The sequence below is a fragment of the Aphelocoma coerulescens genome, chromosome 2 (genome assembly GCF_041296385.1).
Source record: "Aphelocoma coerulescens isolate FSJ_1873_10779 chromosome 2, UR_Acoe_1.0, whole genome shotgun sequence".
Lineage (NCBI taxonomy): Eukaryota > Metazoa > Chordata > Aves > Passeriformes > Corvidae > Aphelocoma > Aphelocoma coerulescens.
In genome coordinates, this window is record NC_091015.1 from 47338107 (window position 1) to 47358677 (window position 20571).

The window sequence follows — 20571 nt, forward strand, 5'->3', positions numbered from 1 at the left end:
CAGTTTGGGGGAGATTAGAAAGAATTGCTTTGAGCTTCCCTGATCCTCGCAGTCGTCCTCGTTCCAGTCTCCTCTCATTTTGCACTTGCTTTCTGAGAGGAAGCTTTTAAAGTCCCTTTCCCCCTGCTCCTCGGTGTTACTAGTGCAGGGGAAGCTACTGCTCCTCCTGCTATGGCTGTAGGGCCTAGAGAGGAGAGGGAGACACGAGGATTCTTTAAAAGGAGCATGACCCAAACACAGAGCGAGATTGTCAGCAGCCTTTCTCTGTGTGTGTTTGTGTTCACTGTTTGTTCCCCACGCCCCATGGTGTCTCCTCTCCAGGTTGGGGTGTGTGGTGGGGGGGTCGCTATGTCGGATGACGATTCGAGGGCCAGCACCAGCTCCTCCTCATCTTCATCCTCCAACCAACAGACAGAGAAAGAGGCAAGCACGCCTAAGAAGAAGGAAAGCAAAGTCAGCATGAGTAAAAACTCTAAACTGCTATCTACCAGTGCCAAGAGGTGAGGCTGCAGTCAGTTTTCTCACTGATTTGTTGCATCTTCCCTTCTTCCTCTTTTTATTTTGCTCTGTTCCCTTGCTTCTCTCATTCCTCATCTCTAGCCCTTGTGCTCGACCTTTCCACATGAAACTGCTATTGTCTCACTTTTTTCAGTGTCTCGCTGCAGTGAGTGTCTGCCCAACTTCTCTGCTCTCTGGTCCCTCTTCCTGCTTATCCCAAATTTTTTCCTGGGTTTTCTTCTTCTGGGCTGTTATTCTGACTCTCAGTTATTTCTGCCATCTTTTCCTTTTTCCTTACTAGCATTTGTTATGGGAATGGTCTAGGATTGGCATTTAGACCTTATTTTTTTTCTCTCCTACTGGAAGCTATATGGTCCCAAGTAAGGCATTGAATTTCAACACCCATTTCCATCTCTTGTGGGTTGGAGTCTAGAGTGTCTTTTTTTCTTTCCAGGGCTAATTTGGAGATTAATTAATGTTTGTGAAGTTTTGAGTTTGCTTGCTCTGGGGGAGTGCACTCCAGTGCGAGGGGTGTAATATAGCCCCAGATCTTTACCAACAAATACATTACTGTTATTTTTGTCTGTTCATCACCTATATTGAATTTTCTAAGTATGGTTGGATGCTGGTTGGAATAAACAATCCAGAGCAGGTCCACATGTGGACATTCTGCTCTGAAATAGTCTTTGCTCACAGCACAGAGTGGGTTTGGGCTTTTTTTGAGAATAAAGTACTTTTTATTGCAGAATAATGTGTAGGGAGAGACACCTGCATAGAATAGTAATTCCAGAACAGCTATGTCAGTCAGTTTTCTTTACTTGGACAGACTCTTGGAGATACTCATTTAAAAAAAACAAAAATTGTTACCCTTTCTTACTTATTCTGTGTGTCACTTGAATTCAGCACCATCCTGCTCCAGGGAGCTAAGCTGACAAATGGAAGTTTTCAAGCAAACTTGCAATCCTTCAGTAAGAATAATAAACCATCTCACTGAACAGCTTTGCCAAGCAGCAGAGAGGTTGTTTCAGTAGGTGTCAAAAGTGACTGGGGTTTTATGCAAATACCCTGTTGAAGCAACTAAGTTCTCTGTGGCTTTGTAGCATTTAGGCAGTTTGGTTATTTCAGATCTCCACTCAGCAGGTTTCCATGGTAAATGGACATAGATAGTGGCAAGCAGTGTTTACGTGTTGTGCCCTTCACTCTTTTAAGGAGAAGATTTTTAAACTGCCTCCTGTGGAAAGGCTGTGGTTCTTGTGTGTGACAAGTGGCAGGAGAATGCTGGCTGCGTTTAAAGCAGAAGAGAGGCAGGCTGGGTGGGGAAATCTGGAAGGGAAGCCTGAGTGACAGTAATGGGACTCCAGGGAAGAGGATGATAGCTGTTTGGGCGTTTTGTGGCAAAAGCAGTGTAAGCCCAGAATAGTCTGGGCCGGGAGGACAGGGTGTTGGCTTAGCACAGTGGAGAGAGGGAGCGTCTGGAGCCCTAGGGAGGGGACATGGGGATGTTGTATGGCTCTCAAGGGTGAAGAGAAGGAAGAATTGAAGGTAGTAGGAATGTGCAGGAGCCTTGGAAATAGATATTCACCTTCCTTAAAGTGTCCTTGAGAATGGCGCAGTTATCGACTCCCTCAGGGCTGTGTTTTTTTTTTTTCTCAGGATGGTGATGAGAAGCTGGGGGAGAGAGGAGGGAGCCAATTTGGCAATGACTGTTTCTCCCAATCCCCTAAGACAAAATTCCTTTTCAGACTGCAGTTTCCTCTTGGTGCATCACATTTGCAGAGGTTTCCCCTCATTTACAGGCTGGTTGGCAGAGCAAAGCGGACAGTCTTTTTCACTGTGTGGTTGGCATCTTTGTAGGAGCATTGAGCAGTGCACCTGTCTGGGTTCAGTGCATGATGCCTGTCTGCTTTTCTGCCTGTCTCTGTAACAGGACAGGGTGCCTGTCCTGCTTAGGGGTTTGGACTGGTGGGAGGCTGCAGCTGAGAGTGCCTCTCTCTTACGTACTGTGGCAGGCTCACAGTGGCAGTATGTCTCCAAGGTGAATGTGTTAACTGCTATCCCACACAGTGACTTACCTTTGTTCCTTCTTGCTTTATTGCCACAGGATTCAGAAGGAATTGGCTGACATCACCTTAGATCCACCTCCCAACTGCAGGTTGGTGTCGATTCCTTACCTGAGGAGGGTGGGGGAAGGTGAGGGGCTGAAGTGTGCCTGTGTGTTGTAACTCTGTTCAGAGGCTCTGGATGGAGCAGAGGAACGGCTGTTTAGGTGGCCAACTACTTTCATGAATGCTTGCACGACTTTAAATAGTTTCCAGGTGGGATACCTCCAGAGATTGTATGTCTTTTGACCAGTTTTCTATTTGTTTTGGGGGTTGTTTTGTTTTTTTAACAATTGCCTTTCAATATGTTGTACTGTTTTGTGTGTGTACATTTCAGAAACTGGTCTATAAAGAAGAGTGTGAAAACTTTCTCCTTGTTTGTTTTGGTTTTGGTTTATAACTAATGCCTGACTGCACTAATCTTATATAAATAAGAGTCCTGCCAAGGGAGCAGAGAATAGTAGAATGCTATGAGGTTTTTAGCTCAGAGTTCTGTTGTGAACAGCTGCTGACAGTGGAAGAGAAGGCGAATTTGTCACTCAGTGGGTGCCCCACTGGAACATACATCTTAGCTGATGAAACAGAAAGCAGGGATACTCTGTTGCCCTTTATAAGCAGCTTGTTTTTAAGTATGTTTTAGGAACTTGTACTGTTTTTTTAAAACATTACCAGGTTGATTTGTTTCATTGCATGGTGTCCCTGAGCCTCTTTTGCATGTGGAGAGGAGACAGTAGTAGTGTAATATCTTTGGTTATACTTGCTCATCCAAGAGGAAAGAGGCTTTTGGTCTGGTCTGTTTGCCACAGCCTAACTCTGTTCCCATCTTATTGCTGTAGCTGAGGTTTGATGTCTTTTGATGTTGGTAATAGCAGAAATCAGAGAAAATTATGTTTATAAATAACTGTTTAAATTGGTCTTTCTAGTATTGAGTTTCCACCCACAAGTGTACATGAACCTTTTTATTGAAGCTTTTTGCCACTGTTAGTCTGTGGGGAGGCATTAGCACAAGAGTTAGCCTGACAGGTCCAGAACCACCCTTTCAGTACCAGTCCCGAGGATCAAAATTAATTAAAGGAGGGATTGAGTGTGATGTGTGACATCTAGTCTGATACTAAGAAGATTTTTGTGCTGTTGGCATGGTAGCCAATAAGCTCTGAAATCTTTAACTGGGACAATGTTGGTTTAGGGACAGTAATGGCTTACCTGAATATTACAAAATTTCCAGTTCTTGGGCTGGAGATGTCTGTCCTGTGTGCATCCCAGCTCTGTGTCAGGATGAAGTACACATGCTTTTCCCTCCTCCTTCCACATTCACCTGATTTTCATGAGAAGGAAACACAGAAGCACATCTCAGGCACTGTTACTTGCTCTCTAGATAACTGAGTCTGGATGGTCAGGGTGCTGGGACTTCAGTCTGAACTTTGCAAATCTATCCAAAAGTTGTGATAGTGTATGAGTGTGTTAGATTGCATGTTTGTTCTGAAGGTTTGTGAATATAATATTAGAACCCTAATTTGTCCTTGTTTCAATTGGATTCATCCACAGGTAAAGATGAACTAGCAGACTACTATTCAAAATACAGTATAGTTTTGGTTTTTCTTTTTGAAATACATAGACCATTGAGGATAATGCACTTCAAGGCCCACATAGTAAGCTTGTGTTATTTCAGCCCTCAAAAATATTTCTAATGGTAAAAATTAGTTTGTAGTACAAGTAGTGATGATTAATCTTAGTCCACAGTGGAGTTACAAGTATTCTGCATTCCTTTTGACTTTCAAATGAGTGACAGTGAAGGCTGGCAACTCTTGCAAGTAATGCATGTAACTGGTGTAGTTGTTACTGCCTTTTAATATGTTGAGGTACGAAAACGTGAGTGGAAGGGTTTGTTGTGTGTGTATGTGACCAAAGGAGTTTTGGTATTGCTCATCTTGGGATGAAGTCATCCTACTTCTGTAAAGACAGTGCTGAGACTGAAGGAGAGCAGCTCTGCTTATGGCTAGCAAGGCTCCAGTTGTGCAGTCAAGCACTGAGAGTTTGCCTCTGTAGCAGCAGATTTGTAGAAAGGTAGGCAGGTGCCTGTCGCCACAACAGTGAGATGAGTTTCAGCTATTGCAGTTATGGGGAAAGTTCACCTCTTGTGAAAAAAAGAAATAGAAATAGTCAGTTTATGACTGTGGGGAGATTAAGCACATGAGAGGCTCTGGTTGCTGCATGATGTTTAAGGTTGCCAAAATTTGTTCTTGGGAAGCCTGCTAACAGTGTCACTGCTTTCCTTTATTTTTTTTCCTTTCATATGAACATTAGTGGCATGCTGTGAAGGAGATACTAAATACATAGTTCAAGAACTTAGTTTCAATTTCCTGCCTTTATGGCTTTGCTTGTTCTAACCTTTCCTCTGACCTCCTGCCCCTCACATCTCTGCTGCCTTTATGTCTCTACAGATTTTTTTCAGGTGTCACTGGAGGAGAGGCCAGTCCTCTCCTTTTAGGCATCTCACTATTTTAGTTTAATCTTAAAACTTACATATTCAGGGCATTATGTATGATGCCACGTACTACCTGTTGTGCTGTCAATTTTATGGGTTGCCAAAGCCTCAAGTCACATTTGAAAATGTTCATCCAAAACTGTATCCTGTGTTATGTTGGAAACATCATAATCTTCTTTTTTTCTTTTTCCTGGACATCTGTTCTTACACCCCTCACCACCATGTTTGTATTTTCCCGTTTTATACTCAGTGTTTGATAGAAGTTCGTGGTTGGCTGTGCTTTAATTTTTGGCCTCACTGCAAAATACTGTTCTTCTTTCAGTCTTACTGCAGTAATGGGAGTTCAAGATATTTAACACATCCCAGAGCAGCTCTGTATATTGAAAGACAAAGGTTCAGGTTGTGAATGATTTTTAGTAAGAACTTAGTTTTACCACATCTTATATGAGGTATTTTTGTTCTTATAAAATACGACATACAAGATGCAATTACAAATAGTGACAACCATTTGACATTTCAAACAAAATAGCTTAAAATGAAATGTTTCATTTTTATTTTTGTAGCTTGCAGTGACTGTGTTTTCATGTGTGTAACCCACAGATCATCTGTTTAAAAAACAAAAACCAAAAAACCCAAACCCCAAGCACACTCAACACCCTGTGATTGAGCAGCTGTGTGGTTTTTACACATATGTGGGTAATATGAGGGGAATTTTATTCCAGAACTTCCTCTCTCCTCAGTACTTTCCTTGCTTCTGGTTTTTCCATAGCTTGCGTGTGTCCCCCAAAAGCTTACCTGGGCTTATCTCTCACTGACTGCTTCATTTCTCGTAGTCCCTTTGCCCTTCTGTCTCCTTCCTCAGGCTGTGATTTTGATTTTCACAGGCTAGTACAGTTAGTTGTGCAGAGGTGCAGAATATGTGCATGGAAACAGTCTCTGTTTGGCCTGCATTCAAAAAGTAGATTTTTGGACTTGGAAACATTTTCTAAAAAGATATATTTAATATGTACCGCAAATTCGTGGGTTCCTGATGGGAGCAATGCTGTCCTCATAAGTGTCCTAGTGTAGTGTATGTTTGGCATCTACTTCTGGATGGATTTTAGTTCTCTTCATCATTTTCAGAAGAACAGTGCTCTGAAGGTCTTTAATTTCTGAAAGATGATTGGACTCCCAATATTAATACTGAGTTATGAAAGTTAAATGTGGCTTTCAAGTTCAAAAGGTGGTTAGTGGTTAATATGAATTGGAGAATAACTGTTCAGAACCTAAAGTGTTTTAAATCTTTCGGAGTGTATCTGGTGATCTCTCCTCCTACTTTGTATTATATCAGAGTTTAACTCTTGTTTTAGAACTCAAAGAAGGTTACTAGGAACTTCTTATTTTTGGTCTTTTGTATATGTTGGTGACAGAGGAGGTGTCATGCCTTTGCTTTGGGTCTGCAGATGTCAAAATATGGTTCCATCTTGCAATGTAGGTAGTCCTGACTTTTGTTTGCTGGTAACACTTGTGAGCGTTGTGCAAAAGCTTTCCTTGTGTCTCTATGGTGGAGTCTCCAAAGCTTTAAGAGAAGTTAATTAAAGCTTTAAGTACTTTTTATTTGCTGTGTGTCATTTATTCAACCTCTATATCTAAGCATCTCCTGATGGTAAATCTGCTTATTGATGTGAAGTTATGGAACAAGTGGTTTTCCCCGTTTTTAGGAATGGGGAGTTACAGCACAAAAAACAAGGTACTTGCCCAAGGTCATGCAGAAAGTCTCTGGCAGAGTAGAGTAATGAATGTAAATCTCCTTTGTTTCAAGCTAACTTGCAGCTGAGCTGTTCTGTTGAAACTGTGTGCATCAGTTACATTATGAGAAGGGCTTTGAATTTGTGCTTTATTGGGTGTCTGGTATTGACTGTATGTAAGCATGGTAATTTAATGTTATTTTTCCCATCTGTGTAGAGGGGCCAAAATGGATATTAACTAGAATTAATGTTTTTTAGTCTGTCTTAACCAAACTGGAACAAGTTTGTCTCCACATGCCTCATTTAAGTCCATATAGGCAAGACCAGCTGTTATTTAAACAAAAATAATTTTCAAACCTTTGCTGAAGGAGGCATTTACCTGCAGGGCTTACCATTGCTTCAGAGCAAAATGCTATCACAAATTCATTTTTAAAATAATAATAAAATACAGTTGTGATTCTTGGCGCCCTCAGCCAAGTTTTTGTAAATTTGCAAAATAAGGACCAGATCTCCTTGAGAGTCTTGTGAAAGTTAACTGTCAGCACTTAATAAATATGTGTCTCGGTAAAGATGGTGGGGAGAAGTGCTCTCCGTTATAATGTATGGAATATTAATAGTTTTCAAAACTTTGCAGTGTGGAATTAAAGTTTCTTGGCTTGAGAGAAGTCTGCATAAAATGTGTGGCTCAAAGGCAGTTTTGAACTCAACAGCTTCATATTATAATTACTATATTTCATCTACATACCATGGAAGTCTGGCATTTGTCTTGCTTACATTTGTTTTTTATGGTGCTTGTAATTTTTTGCAAATGTATTTTTTTCAATACTTTCAACTCCAATAATGCTTTAAGTGCTTTTGCTTTTAAATCTTGTATAATATCTAAGGATGCATTGTCAGTGTTAAACTCTAATATCAGTGTTGTTTTTGTTATTATCATGTGTAAAATAGCCCTTCCTGAACACAACCATATTCTAGCATAAACTTCTGGTCTTATGTTTTCTAAGTAACAATGTCTAATATTTCTGATATTTTTCTTAGTATGCACAGTCAAATTATTAGATCAGGAAGGACACAAATGCCAGCTTTTGCTCCCTTGCATAAATAAAAAATTAATATCACCTTTAATGAAGGTGAATTATCAGCTTACAAAAGTGGTTTTAGAACTCTTTTTTTCTATTTCCTCTTGTGTTGCATTGAAAATGTGTTTTCTGTGAGAAGTTTCCAGATGTAGGATAGGAAGGACCTTCATAATTAGTGCTGTGTGTAGTTGAAAAATATCTTTTGTCATATAAACTACCAGTGGTTCAGCATTCCCTCCTCGCTTTGTTTGGCATGTGATCCCTGGAGAAATAACTTCTTCCTTTTGAAATGGTGTATTAACTAATTTAGAGATCCTCTGCAGCTGTGTATGTCTAGCTTGCAAACCATAAAAATAATACATTTCTACACAGGGTGAATTTAAGTATGTGGAGGTAGCAGCTCCTGCAGGCAAAGTCCTCAGCCCAATGTACTCAGACAAAGACTGCACAGAAGCAGTTTCTTTGCTGAGGCTCAATTAGTTAATATTACAGGAATTAACTTTCCTGAATCTGCTTCTGTTTTTATTTTTACTGTCAGAAATGTTTTGATGGCCAGGCTGTTTGGACGCTGTGGCAGAAGCTTGCTGATGCTGTGGTAGATTTTGTTTGGCACATCCTGGCTCGGTAATTCCCAAATGAACTGCATTCTGTGCTCTTGCATGCCAAACATGGAAACGATGAATCTTGAGAGCGGCTGTGAAATTGTATCATGGCTAAGAACAAAGAGGATTGAAATCCCTTCTGTGCACACTCCCTTGTATACCACTTAATTTTATTATTTGACTTTCAGTTTTGCTGCCCTTGGAGGGCACTGTACAACTGTGTTTATGCTGCTGCATATATGTTTTATCTGACAAATTCTTATATTTCCTCTCAGTTACTCAGTCTTGTTTGGTTTTTCAGTTGTATTCCAGCACTGCTTGTCTAGATTTTTATACTGGATATGTGTATAGCAGCAGGTTATATATGTGGTTTTGTTTGAAGAAATATACATCATATGTGTATGATACTCCATAGACATAAATGGGAAACACCATAAGTGCGCTGTTCATATTTTAGGGGCTGAATCCATCTTGCCTTTTTATATGAAGACAAAATTACCCATGGATAACTGGCTTGTCTGGGAGATTGAGGAGGATGGGTTCGTGTTTGAGGATTTCAACAAGAGCAGGTTGCCAGTGACTGAGAGCCTTGTGGTTTCTGAAGAATGGGTTGGTTTTGGGAGCCAGTAACGTTGCGTCTGGCAGATGTTTGCTTTGGCCCCACTGTTGGAAGGCGTTATGCTGGGGATGGAAATGGAGTTCACCTGCACTGGTTCATCAGTGGATTCATGTCATCAGTGAGTTTGTGTGTAGTGAAACTTGCAGCCTCTGCCTGCACTCTTCTGTAGTTGTACATGACAGACCAGCCTTCCATGCAGCACCTTTTCAGAAGCATTTAATGTACTAAAAAAAGGATACCATTTTATGGGAATGGGTTAAGAGACTACTGCACACCTGTGCAGACTCACACCACGTTCAAAGTTAAGGACTATGCTTTCTCCACAAAACAAAGTGTTTCAAACTAAGTTAAGTTAATGATGCAATTTAGTCATTATAGGTACAATCTTGCCAATCTGTACATTTATTTGAAGGAAATAAATTTATACTTATTTTTCCCTCTGAGGCTTAACAGTGGAGGTCTAAATACTCACTTCATTATATTACAAAACCAAGGAGAGAACATGTATTGTCAAGTTCTATAAATAAACTACAACTGTCAAAATAAGCACTGTGCACTCAGGAATTCAGAGGGGTTTTCTTGTTTCTCTTGCCAATTTGCAAATTTCAGCAACATGCAGTTGAAATTCCGAGGCATTTGGGGAAAGTGTAATGGTTGCAACCATGCATTTAATACATATTTTCTGTGTGTAAGGGGCTAATTGACATTACAAGGAGATGTTGCAGAGCTGTATGCTTAACTTCAATATCCAATTTGCAGTGTTCTTTATTCGCCTGGACTCTGGGGAAAGGAAGCTGGGGGAGAAAAGGAGCGTGGGGCATGCAGACTGTAGCTCGGGGCAGATGTGGTGTTTGAATCTCCCCACTCACTTCAGTCTCTTCCATGATTTCACAACTGATAATATGGGTCAGATAAGATGAAATTGAGCTGTTTTGAGAACGGGGTTCAGGCCAAGTTTTGGCAGTTCATTTGTTTAAGAGAAAATACAAAGTAATTGGATTAAAGAGGCTGTACGATTAAAGATGTAGAGTCCTGTTAGATTTCTTTGCTTCTCTGTTTCTGTGAAACAGTTTAGAATTTAGGTCTCAATTCCTCCAGGAGTTTCAACTTTTAGAGTCAAAAGTGAGTGTGAACCAAATCAGATCAGCATGTTAGTAGATGTGTTTTGTACTTTTTATCAGTCTAAATGACTGTTTAAAAAGATTGCTCATCTCTCCCTCTGGAGCTGCTGGGCTTGCTGGAAACAGAGAGAATCTTGAACTGGTACTGAGAATTGTAAAGACCAAATGGGGAGGAGCTTTCTGGAGCAGGTGGACTGCTAATATTTAATGTTTTTTCTGCTGTGGGTATCTGAGCAATACATGTTGGCCAGTGTGCTAATTCCAGTGTTTCGCTGGGAGAAATCAGGAGAGGGGTCTTGGTGTGTTTTCTTTTGATGCCTAACATTGTGCAGGGAGTTGCACACAGGAGTAAAAAGGCCCCCAAATATTAAAAATTAATTCTGAAATCAAAAGTGTCTTTTCACAATAAGTGAATTGATGAAAAAAAAATAACTACTTCTGGTATGGTCTGAGAGCTTTGTCAGATTTATTGGAGACAGTGATTGTTTTACAAGGAAACTGCCAGAGGAACTGTCTTAAAGGTTTTAGATGCAGTTGGAATATCTTCACTGACATTTTAAGGTGCTAATTTAGGTGTCGGCTGTTATGGATTGTCCTATGTTTGCAGTTTTCAAGTGGACAACTTCTAGAAAGTTTCAGTGTGTTATTTTGTATTCTGAACAAGTGTAGCTGCTCTGAGAAGTGGCCTATAAATGGTGGAGAAAGTGCAATTTATTTCATTGAAGCAGTGTTTAGCTGCTGCAGACGGTTTTGAAAGATTGCTAAAATGTACACAGTTGTAATAATACAGTTTTAAAGTAATTAGATCAATACGGTAGTATACTACAAAAGGTCATTTTATCAGAAGTTTCTGATCAGTCAGATTGTTGTAATACTGTATTTGCACAGTACTTTCTATATGTCTTAGTAACCTTTTTAATGGAGGTGAATGCATACAAGCCTTTATAGTTGGTGTCCTCCTTGTCTTCCTTGTAAGTTATTTATCAACAAGAATTGTCTAGCTTTCTTTTTGGTGGGGTAATTCTTAATATGAGATTCTCATCATATTTTGTAGTGCTTTGACTTCTGGTTAAAGTATTCATGCCTCCTTACACTTGGGTGACTGTGAGAGAGAGAAAAGACTGAAGGCTTTAAATAGCTATGCTATGTCTCAAAACACCATGAATCTCATTGAGTTCTCCGTTGCATTAAAATTGTGGTGATTCTGTCTTTCCTACCTTAAATTGAATTTCAACAGCACCCTTGTAATCTAGGAAATGAGGCAGGAAGATGTACAGTAGCAACAAGAGTGACCTAGGAGATGTAAGTTTTGGATGCAACTAGTGCCAGGCCTTCAGCTGCCCTGCTGCTTGTCTTTCAGCTGCATCCCAGGGTTGAAATCTCTAGTGAAATCTTAATGTTTTCTTTAGAATAGCATCTTTCCGATTTTTCCATCCCCTCACTCCCCTTGTGAAGTTAATAAGATTGCAGGTATTGGTAAGACTGAGAGATGAGTGAGTTGCAGATGAGGAACAGAAAAGGACATAAAACTACTCAAGGCAGCAAGATTGTACAAGGCATTAACGGAGGCTATAAGGGACAGCAGAGAGAGATGGCCCGTCAGGATGGCTGAGGAAGATTGCACTGGTTGCTGGAACAGTTGCAGCAAAGGTGGAAGTAGAGACAAGACTGATGTTTTTCTGCTCCAGCAATTTAGCTCCACTTTCTGCTCCTTGCACTGTAAGGAGCAGAAGACACAGGGCATCCCCCTCTTGATGGATCGGGAAGACCATCCATGGGCCACCTTCTTCTTGGGCATGAGTAGATTTTTGAAACAGTAAAGCATACAAGCTGCAACAATAGTTTTTCTGTAGTGGTAGTTTTACACCCTCACCTGGGAGATAAAATTTAATTTAGTAATAAAGTGAATTCACTTATATGATCTTATAGTAGGCACAACGTACTATACCTTGAAGAATATATGTAAGAGGTGCCCCACTGTATCTTTGCAGACCTGCTTGAAGTGGTACTTGAGTCACATGTGACTCTTGAGCTACATCCTCCTAGAAGCTCATCAGTGAGATGTGAGGAGGGGGGAAAAAAACTGGGGAAATGATAGAAAGACAAGGAACAGAGGGAGAGAAAGGCAGGCAAAGAAATGGAGAAAGAGGGCAGAAAATGGAGAGAGAAACAAGTAACTCAGTCAATCCCAATCAAACAGACTAGTATTAAAGATGGGAAGTTGCAAATTAATTTTGTTGAAGGCCCTGTGAATCTGAATCTCCCAAAGGAGCACACTTTACTTTTGCAGCAGCTGGAAGAGAAGCATGGCAAAAGCTGTTATTCAGTAAATTCCATAATACTGGAAATGCATACTCGCTGAAACTGTTAAAAGGTCATTTTAGAACAGATTAGGCCCTTCTACCCAGTAAGCAGTGAGGTTCTGGAAGCTCTTCAGCAGGAGGTTGTGGAGGCAGATAGTATGAGCATGTTCAAAGGGGGTTGAACAAATTCATGAGCAACAGGTCCATAAACAGATACAAAGAGAAAAGTCAGGCATGTACCCTTTGGCACCCCTAATCCACTGGCTGTGGATTCCGGGGGAGTACAAAGGGAATAGACTACAGATAGTGTCCACAGTCACCTATTCTGAGGAGTAGTCTCTTACCACTGCCAGGAGCAGGGTGCTGAGTTAAATGACCTCACATGGTCTTTTTACGTTCTATGTAGAATACCCACAAAATTACCTCCTTCCCCCACGCCATCGTCCCTCATTCTGGTCCACTAACTTCAGGCTCTTTTCTATTTCCTTTTCTAATTGACATGGCTCTTAGCCACAGAAGATGTTCAACTTCTGCCCTTCTTGCCTCTCTTCTTTCTATGATTTGCCATTTAAAGCAAGCTCTTGTTTCCTATCACTCAGCCACTTCTCCTTGTTTTTGTGAAGGATTAACCTTCATGCATTTGTGTTGCTGAATTTAAACTAAAGTTTTCAGAGTAAAGCACTTCTTTAGTTTTTGTCAGTGTTGGCAAAGTGATATGTAAATTTCCACCTATGTTTAAATGTTCTTTATTAATAAAGTAGGTTTAGTCTTTGGGCTTGTAGGTGTCACCCTATCCTCCCTTCCCCAAAAAAGTTCTGCTTATGTTGCAAAATTGCTTTTTTTTCCCCCTTATCTGATAGAGGTAAGGAAGTGAGTTGTTTTATTCAGCAGGTGTTATATTATCTTGAGTATGTGATTTAGTTATTTCCCGATTTTGTGCACACCAGGGTTATCACAGCTGTTACTTTGTGATACTACTACATTGTAATAGGATAATGTATTTTGAGATATAGTAGTGTTGGGGCTTTTTTCTTCCTGGATAGTGGCAGAGAAATAATGAAGTCGTCCAACAGCTAATCCCTTTCTTTGGTGTCTTTGTGCTCCTACTTCACCTTCCACCTCAATATCTAGGAGGACTATAACTATTGGTTAAGGAAATATGAGTTAAAATGCATAGCTATTACATGTGTTGAGACATTCCAGCTTCAAGTACTTAGTAGTCACTTTGTGTACTCTTAATGACTATAAATATTATGTTACATACAAGGTTTTGTAATGTATCAGGTATGTCTTGTACATTGCTTTTCCCCTAGAAAAAGCTAATTTTCTAACCCCACAGACTGTGCAATCTGTACTTTCTGCATTGCATTTTATTTCAAGGATTTTGCCTTGTATTTCATAGAAAAGTCTTATTTATGAGGAGATGTGAAGTCTAGACAAATAATTTGGCATTGGGATTGTTCAGGTGCACATTTCACTACATGCTAATTAGCATAGAACTAGCCATTTAGGATGTATTTATTAACTAGTACTGGATTTTGTCAGGAAAGACTGAAAAGTGGGGATTGGATAGCGGAGGCTTTGTGTGGTAACACTTTGCAGTGGGGGTACAACAAGGTGGCAGGGTCCAGCCATCAGTGGTAGCAGCACAGTAAAGGGCTGTGGGTAAGTGGGGATGTGCCGTGACCTCTCTCCTGGCTGGCTGAACAGCTCTGTGAGATTTGTTACTGATTCACAGCTTGACTTAAAGAGAGGTAAGGGTGGAGTGGTGATTTGGGTTTGGATCTGGAAAGGAGAGGTATCTTTTACCTACTGAAGTCTGTTCTGTTTGCAGCAGTCTACATTGATTCAGAACAAATGAAGAAAAAGGATGGAGCTAGAGTTGGTGGCTGAACTATGACATACTAGGAAAGAGTGAAAATACAGGGTGGGATTAGATTTAATCCCTTAAAATCAGGGAACAAGAGAGAAAAAAAAACGTATTTTGCCAGATCCCTTTCCAGTAGTAAATCTTATGGTCTCTTGCAGAGAGTCCGAGCAATCTCTATACTTCTCTTCTAGGTTTTCCTTTCCTTCATCATAATCCAATGTGTCCCAAGTCATCAGTGTGGTGTAAGTTCTGGAAGAAAGAGCTGGAGTGCCTGTTCTGGCTCATGGAGCTGGGCCTCTTTCTGCAAGCCATCTCAGGCATGTAAAGAACAGTGCTAGTGTCTCCTGCCTCCTTATCCTTCTGAGCTGAGCATTTTCTGGTCCCTTCTCTTTCCTGATGGCTGCACTGATCCTTCAGCAGTAAGCCATTACATCTGTCAAAGTCTGCAGCCCATGCCTACAGGGAACCAAAGAGGCAAGTTTGTCCTGTTGACAGAAAGAAAATGTATATTAGGAATTTAAAAATAAGCAGACATAACCATTCTTGTTTTATTAGTTTACTTGCAAATGAAGTAGCAGTGATCAGCTAAACTACTGAATGTGTATGTAGATTTTTTTTTTTTTTTAAATTGCTAAAGTATCTGGGTCATGAATCAGAGTAGCTTGATGAAAGGGAAAGAGGAAAGTGTTTTTAAAGTACTTAAATGAGCAAATGGGATAATCCTGAGTGCAAGGTGACATAGAAATTGAAATTTATGATCTTTCTTTATGTAGTACCCTTTGGTCATTGGAAAAGTATTTTTATTAGCTTGAAAGGTTTCTAGTCAAGAGGACACATCTAAACTTCACTTGGGAGTTATGAGGACATTTGACTGTGCAGAAGGTGAGCCTGTATGAGCATTTACACAGCAGACAGCTGTATGCCAGGCAAACGAAAGATTCTTTGGTCAGTATTTTTACTAATCCTCCTCTCATGTACACATTGAATGTCACAGCTGGAAAGTCATTGCTGTTTTAGCAAATGATTTTCTTTTCAGAGGGAGAATCTCATTTTTTTAGGTATTAAAATAACGGAACTATAATGTTTGCTTAGATTGGCTTTCCTGAAAGATAATGTGTCATATCTTAATGACACACTAGGTCCAGTGTTAAATTTCAGTCTTTGCTGGAGATAGTGAATTAACTGTGTCCAGAAAGTGGGTTTGCATGTCCCTGCTTATATTACTAAAGGTCAAGGTCACTAAAACAGTTCTGTACAGTTTAATGTACAATATGTATTATTTATCCATTTTTTTCTTTAAAGTGCCAGACTGTTTACTGAAGTGGGTGAGCTCTTCACTGTTTTATATATAGGCAATGATTTTCTCAGCTGATTATGCACAGAGGGTAAGCATTTTTATTGTCCTTTTTTATTTATTTATTAATTATGCTGAGACAACCAGATAGAAGAATGCATTCTCGCCTTTGGCTTCTCAAGGAAAGATCTCTATTTTTGTTTAGTGTGCTAAACAGGGTTATTTTCTAGTAAGAGTTATATAGTATGATTGTGCAGTTATCCTCTCTTCCAGAGGGTCATACATGTGATCTCTGGTCAGTATGGGGAAACTCACACTTTTGACCTTTCTGTCTCTTTGGACTCATTACTTGTTGGACATAATGGTCCTGAAATTGCTTAATTGTTCCGAAGAGATCATTTGTGCTTACTCCGTTATTGCCATTTGATGCTGCCTCTCTGTACACTGCCAAAAGTCCATGGTATATTACATTTTTATTGTTATGTAAAGCAGCTGTAAAACAAACTGTGGCTGTGTAAGTGTATTTGAAATCTTTCCTATTGGCTACTTCGTTTTCTCCCTTTATGTCTCTAACTTTTACATTTATAGTTTTGCCACCACAGGGAGCTAATGAAAAGCAAACATATAGACTGTTAAAAAAAAAAAGTAATGCTATGCACAGATTTACATTGCTTCCTCACTCATATTTATTATTCTGTTTCTCTGTATAAGAAAATATAGGAAGGACATGCTGTGCTGGGATGGTTTTTGGTGGGAGGATTGGGGATTTTGTCTTTCCTTTGCATTGCTTTGGCTATTAAAGTCCTCTGATTTTAGGAGACTTCAACAGTTGTAGACCTAGTGGCAGTACAGCAAACGAAGGAAGAAGATAAATGTATGTGCAGTAGGACATTGATCTGGATGAGGGGAGGTCTGTTAAACTGCTTTTTTTTAATACTTGCATTACTGCCTGTGGGTACTCGGGCCCGTGTGCATCCTTATCACTCTCACAGGATTATGAAAGGTGATTTCTTCTATGTGTTCAGGTTTCTCTTTACAAGTAGTACTGAAGAAAATAAGGGCTTAAATTATCCTATATTTTTGATTCTTTCTGTATGCCTCTGAGTATGTAGTAGAACACTATGTATCATAGGAATAAGGTTAAGACATGGATACATTTAAGGATCTGACTTTCCACAAAAGCTGTTTCCAGTAAGAGTACTCATTGAGATGATGAGTCTCTTGATGTTCTTTACCCTAGTGGGAAAAGTGTGTGAAACCAGCACAACAGCCACTGGGCAACCTCTCTTACCATTTCTCATCCATACTGGTCACAGCTGCTAAGATGTTTTTAATAGGTAGACTTTTTCTTAGTTTAAACTGGTTTTCCTGCTTTAATTGGAGCTTGCACAGCTTAGACCTTGCTTTACAGTCTTTTCAGAAATATACTTGAACTCAGTTGACACTGAACCAGAGCTGCCTTCCCTCTGGAACCTGTGCTGGGGAGACATACCTACTTGGTGAGGGTCTATTCTACATGGATTAAAGGAACATAAACTATAAAGATTAAAAGATGCTCAGGAGGGGAATATGTACTTGGATTTTGCCAGCAGTTAAAAGTAAATCCCTTACAGTAAGTAAGACTCTAAATGGTGCCTCTCAATATGTGTTTTGCAGTAGTTGAATTGTGCAGGAAGACTGAACCACTACCAGACTTCAACTTCGAAATAAATTAAGTAGATTTTAGCTTGATTTTTATTTTGCCTGCCATTTCATTTTGCAAATTATGAGATAATTCGTAGTAATTTGCAGGTTTTAAAACTGTTAGATACTATCTGTACAACAGCTCTAGGGGAACAGGGTTGAATCAGATCTGGTTTTTGTCAGCAGTGTGTTTAGACCGTGTATGTGTGTGCAAACACACATTTTGCATTCACTTACCAGAGTGCAGTTGAAGTTCTGAGAAAGTAGAGTTATTTTTTTCTTTACTTTTTCCCTCCTAAATGTGCAGAAGTAGCTGTGTGGAAAAGAATTACTGTCAGATCAAGTTTCCTTTTCTTCAGCAGTTAATTTGACTTGTAGAAGTCGACAGACTATGTGTTTTCATAAACTGCAAACATTGCATCACCCAGGAGAAGCACACGTAGGAAAGTCTCTTAGAGGTGTGCAAAAGACTCCAAGGATAATGCTGATTTGCCAGTTAATCCCAGTGGCATAAAGGGTAAAGTCAAACTTCTTTTCATGACTGAGAGGGGATCAGTGCTGCCATAATGTATGTGCTTGTTGTTACTTTGTAGCAAAAATGTTAATACAATTCTAGATCAGCTGTAATGGAATCCCATATAGGGGTGTGCATGTTCACATGTCCCTGAAGTGATTACAGCTATGGGGGTGTACAGGTTTTGTGTACTCAAACTTTATACATGAAATAGTGTCTGTATGATCAGAGCTAGATATAACAGTACCATTATCACACAAGTTTGTTAAAAGATGGATGACATTTTTTGAAAATTCAATCAGAATGTCATCACAATCAGGACACTTCATTTTGTATTTCACCCACCTGGATTTCCTTTTTGTATCTGATCCTGTCATCAGGTAAGAGCTAATTGTGCTCTTGTGCCCTTGGCTAATCATAGTCTTTGCAGAGTTTTGACTTGCAACAGTGAACTTCCTAACTGTGTGGTAACACTTCATTTATTTATAATCTGTTTCACTGTTGAAAATACACCTTTAAAAAAAAAGAATCTGATCCAAATGATATGTATTGTCAACAAGAGTTTCTCTGTTCCAGAAATTTGTTTTCAAGTCCTCAAAGCTGGGCAATATAACTGATGCCTTTTCATGTGTAGCAAATATATGCTAATGAATCTGGTGTAAAGATCAGGGATCCTATCATCCTGCAGAATGAAGCATTGAAGTGTGTATTTTTCCTCAACTGCAGTGTTTTTTCCATTAAAATAAGATGAGGGAAGTTGGAATTGGGTATAGTAAGATGCAGTGCAGGCTAGTAGTAGATCTGAGGGTAGGCAATCAGGATCAATATTTAGGGATCAGTCCTATAGCTGAAGTAATGTCAGTCCTATAGCTGAAGTAATATAAAAGCTCTGTTGTTGCTCTGAATTTCCTTTTCCTGTCCTGCAATAACTAAACCAAGCAAGGTTTTCGCTGAAATTGTAACACCAATGTCATCAGTCTGCAATCTGGTGAGTTCCCTCTGAAATCTACTTCTACTTGCTTTTACAAATTTAGTGCTTCTACATGGACCTCCCTATTTAATGAAATGTTTTGACTGAAGTTGTGCTTTTGTATGATGCAGTTTACACCCAGATAATGGTAGTTGCACACAAATACAGATGTGCACCCTGCAAGTGCCTAGAAATGTCGTTGCAAAACCGTGGCATCGATCCCTTTTTAAGCTGTTCATCCATGACCCTGATGATGGCACCTGAGAACTTGCTTATGCTCGCAAAAGAAGCTGCAACTGTTGACTGTAATTGCTTTCACAATGAGGATTAAAATAGCATGCTGAGTATGTGGGATATCAGAGGTTTGGGTGACATTACATATAAAGTTCTGTTCTTTTGCTTTTTTAATTGTCCCTCTTCCTCACTAGCATCTTCAGCCGCACACACTATTTCATTTGGTTAGTTTGTGGTTCATTGGAGTGGGTTTTTTGGTTTGGTTTGAGTGTTTTCCAAATATGGAGATACCAGCATTGAATAGGGGAGCATTTTTTAATGCTTTTGGTATTTGTTTTCTCATTTTCTGTCATAAGCCTTATGCTTTAAGTTCATAGGTTTGAATTTCTTTACTTCCTTGCTCATCTGTCTCTGATCCTCCTAGTAGGCAGGTAAGTTTACTCTGTCTGGAAGAACACAATCAGGATGAATTACGTCAGTCATTTAACTGCTAACTTCATGCTGCACTGAATTCTAGTGTAAGAGAAAATAAATTAGAAACATCTGTTTTCTTTTTCTCATAACAGAAGAACAGAGATGTTCTACTGAAATCAGAGATGGCAAATAGAAGAGCAATAAAAGGAAGGTATTATACGTGTACTTCACACAAATAATTAGTCTCTGGAACTTACTGTCATAGGAAATTATTGAGGCCAAGAACTTAACAGAATTTGAAATGGAATTGGGTAGGCATGTGGCTACCATCAATGTTCAAAGTCAGTGTAATTAATTATGGTGATTGGGAGCAATATTAAACTCATGCTCCTAGGTTTAAACAAGATACCTTGAGATGTTGTATCAGAAGAGCATGGTGGAGGGATTTGTTTGGGGTGGGGGGAGTTTGTTTCTTCCAATTAAGTTGCCTATAGACTAAAATCTCCTTTTGCTCTGAGCATTACATTGAAATCTTTGTCCAATCCCAGCTTGCAAAAAAGTGATTTTCTCCCTCCTTCCATATACACATGTGCACACCTGTCTTGTATCTCTTTGGGACCAGAAATCCTCCTCCCTTACTGATTTTATCCCTTTTCATGCTCCTTTTCCACATCCCTTTTCATAACATGTCATCCCAGAAGTGACTTTTTTGCATCATGTCTGATCAGGTTACAAGGGAATGCCTACGGAAATGACCTACAAAGTGAGCAATAGAATCCAAAGACTTATAAATGATTAATACCTACACAGAGCAGAAGCCACAGCGTTGATTAAACTTGAGTGTGCTGTAATGAGTGAAATCACTATATTTCTGTAAAGGAAGTGATGATGGTAGCAAGCTCTTTACCATGTCTTGCCTTTTTAATAAGTGGCACTTCAGGTTATGGAATTAATTCCACAGAGTGGAAAAATATCAGGAGTGAAGAAAGAAATATGTTAAAAGGCTAGACTATTATAGTTGACATTTATGCCTGCAGATCTCAGCAGGACTTTAAACTA

At 39.6% G+C, this 20571-nt stretch overlaps 1 protein-coding gene across 7 annotated transcripts in view; it reads left to right on the plus strand.

Moving 5' to 3' along the window:
- The window catches only part of LOC138106538 (ubiquitin-conjugating enzyme E2 E1), a 45710-nt gene that overhangs the window by 2550 nt on the left and 22589 nt on the right, over positions 1–20571 (plus strand). For 4 of the 7 annotated variants that reach the window (XM_069007278.1, XM_069007282.1, XM_069007280.1 and 1 more), the window contains exons 2-3: positions 412–500; positions 2600–2650. In XM_069007278.1, coding sequence (XP_068863379.1) covers positions 412–500; positions 2600–2650 — 140 coding nt within the window. Of the gene's footprint in view, positions 1–321; positions 501–2599; positions 2651–20571 lie in introns of all 7 variants that reach the window. The other 3 variants (XM_069007283.1, XM_069007276.1, XM_069007279.1) reach the window with 1 other exon arrangement.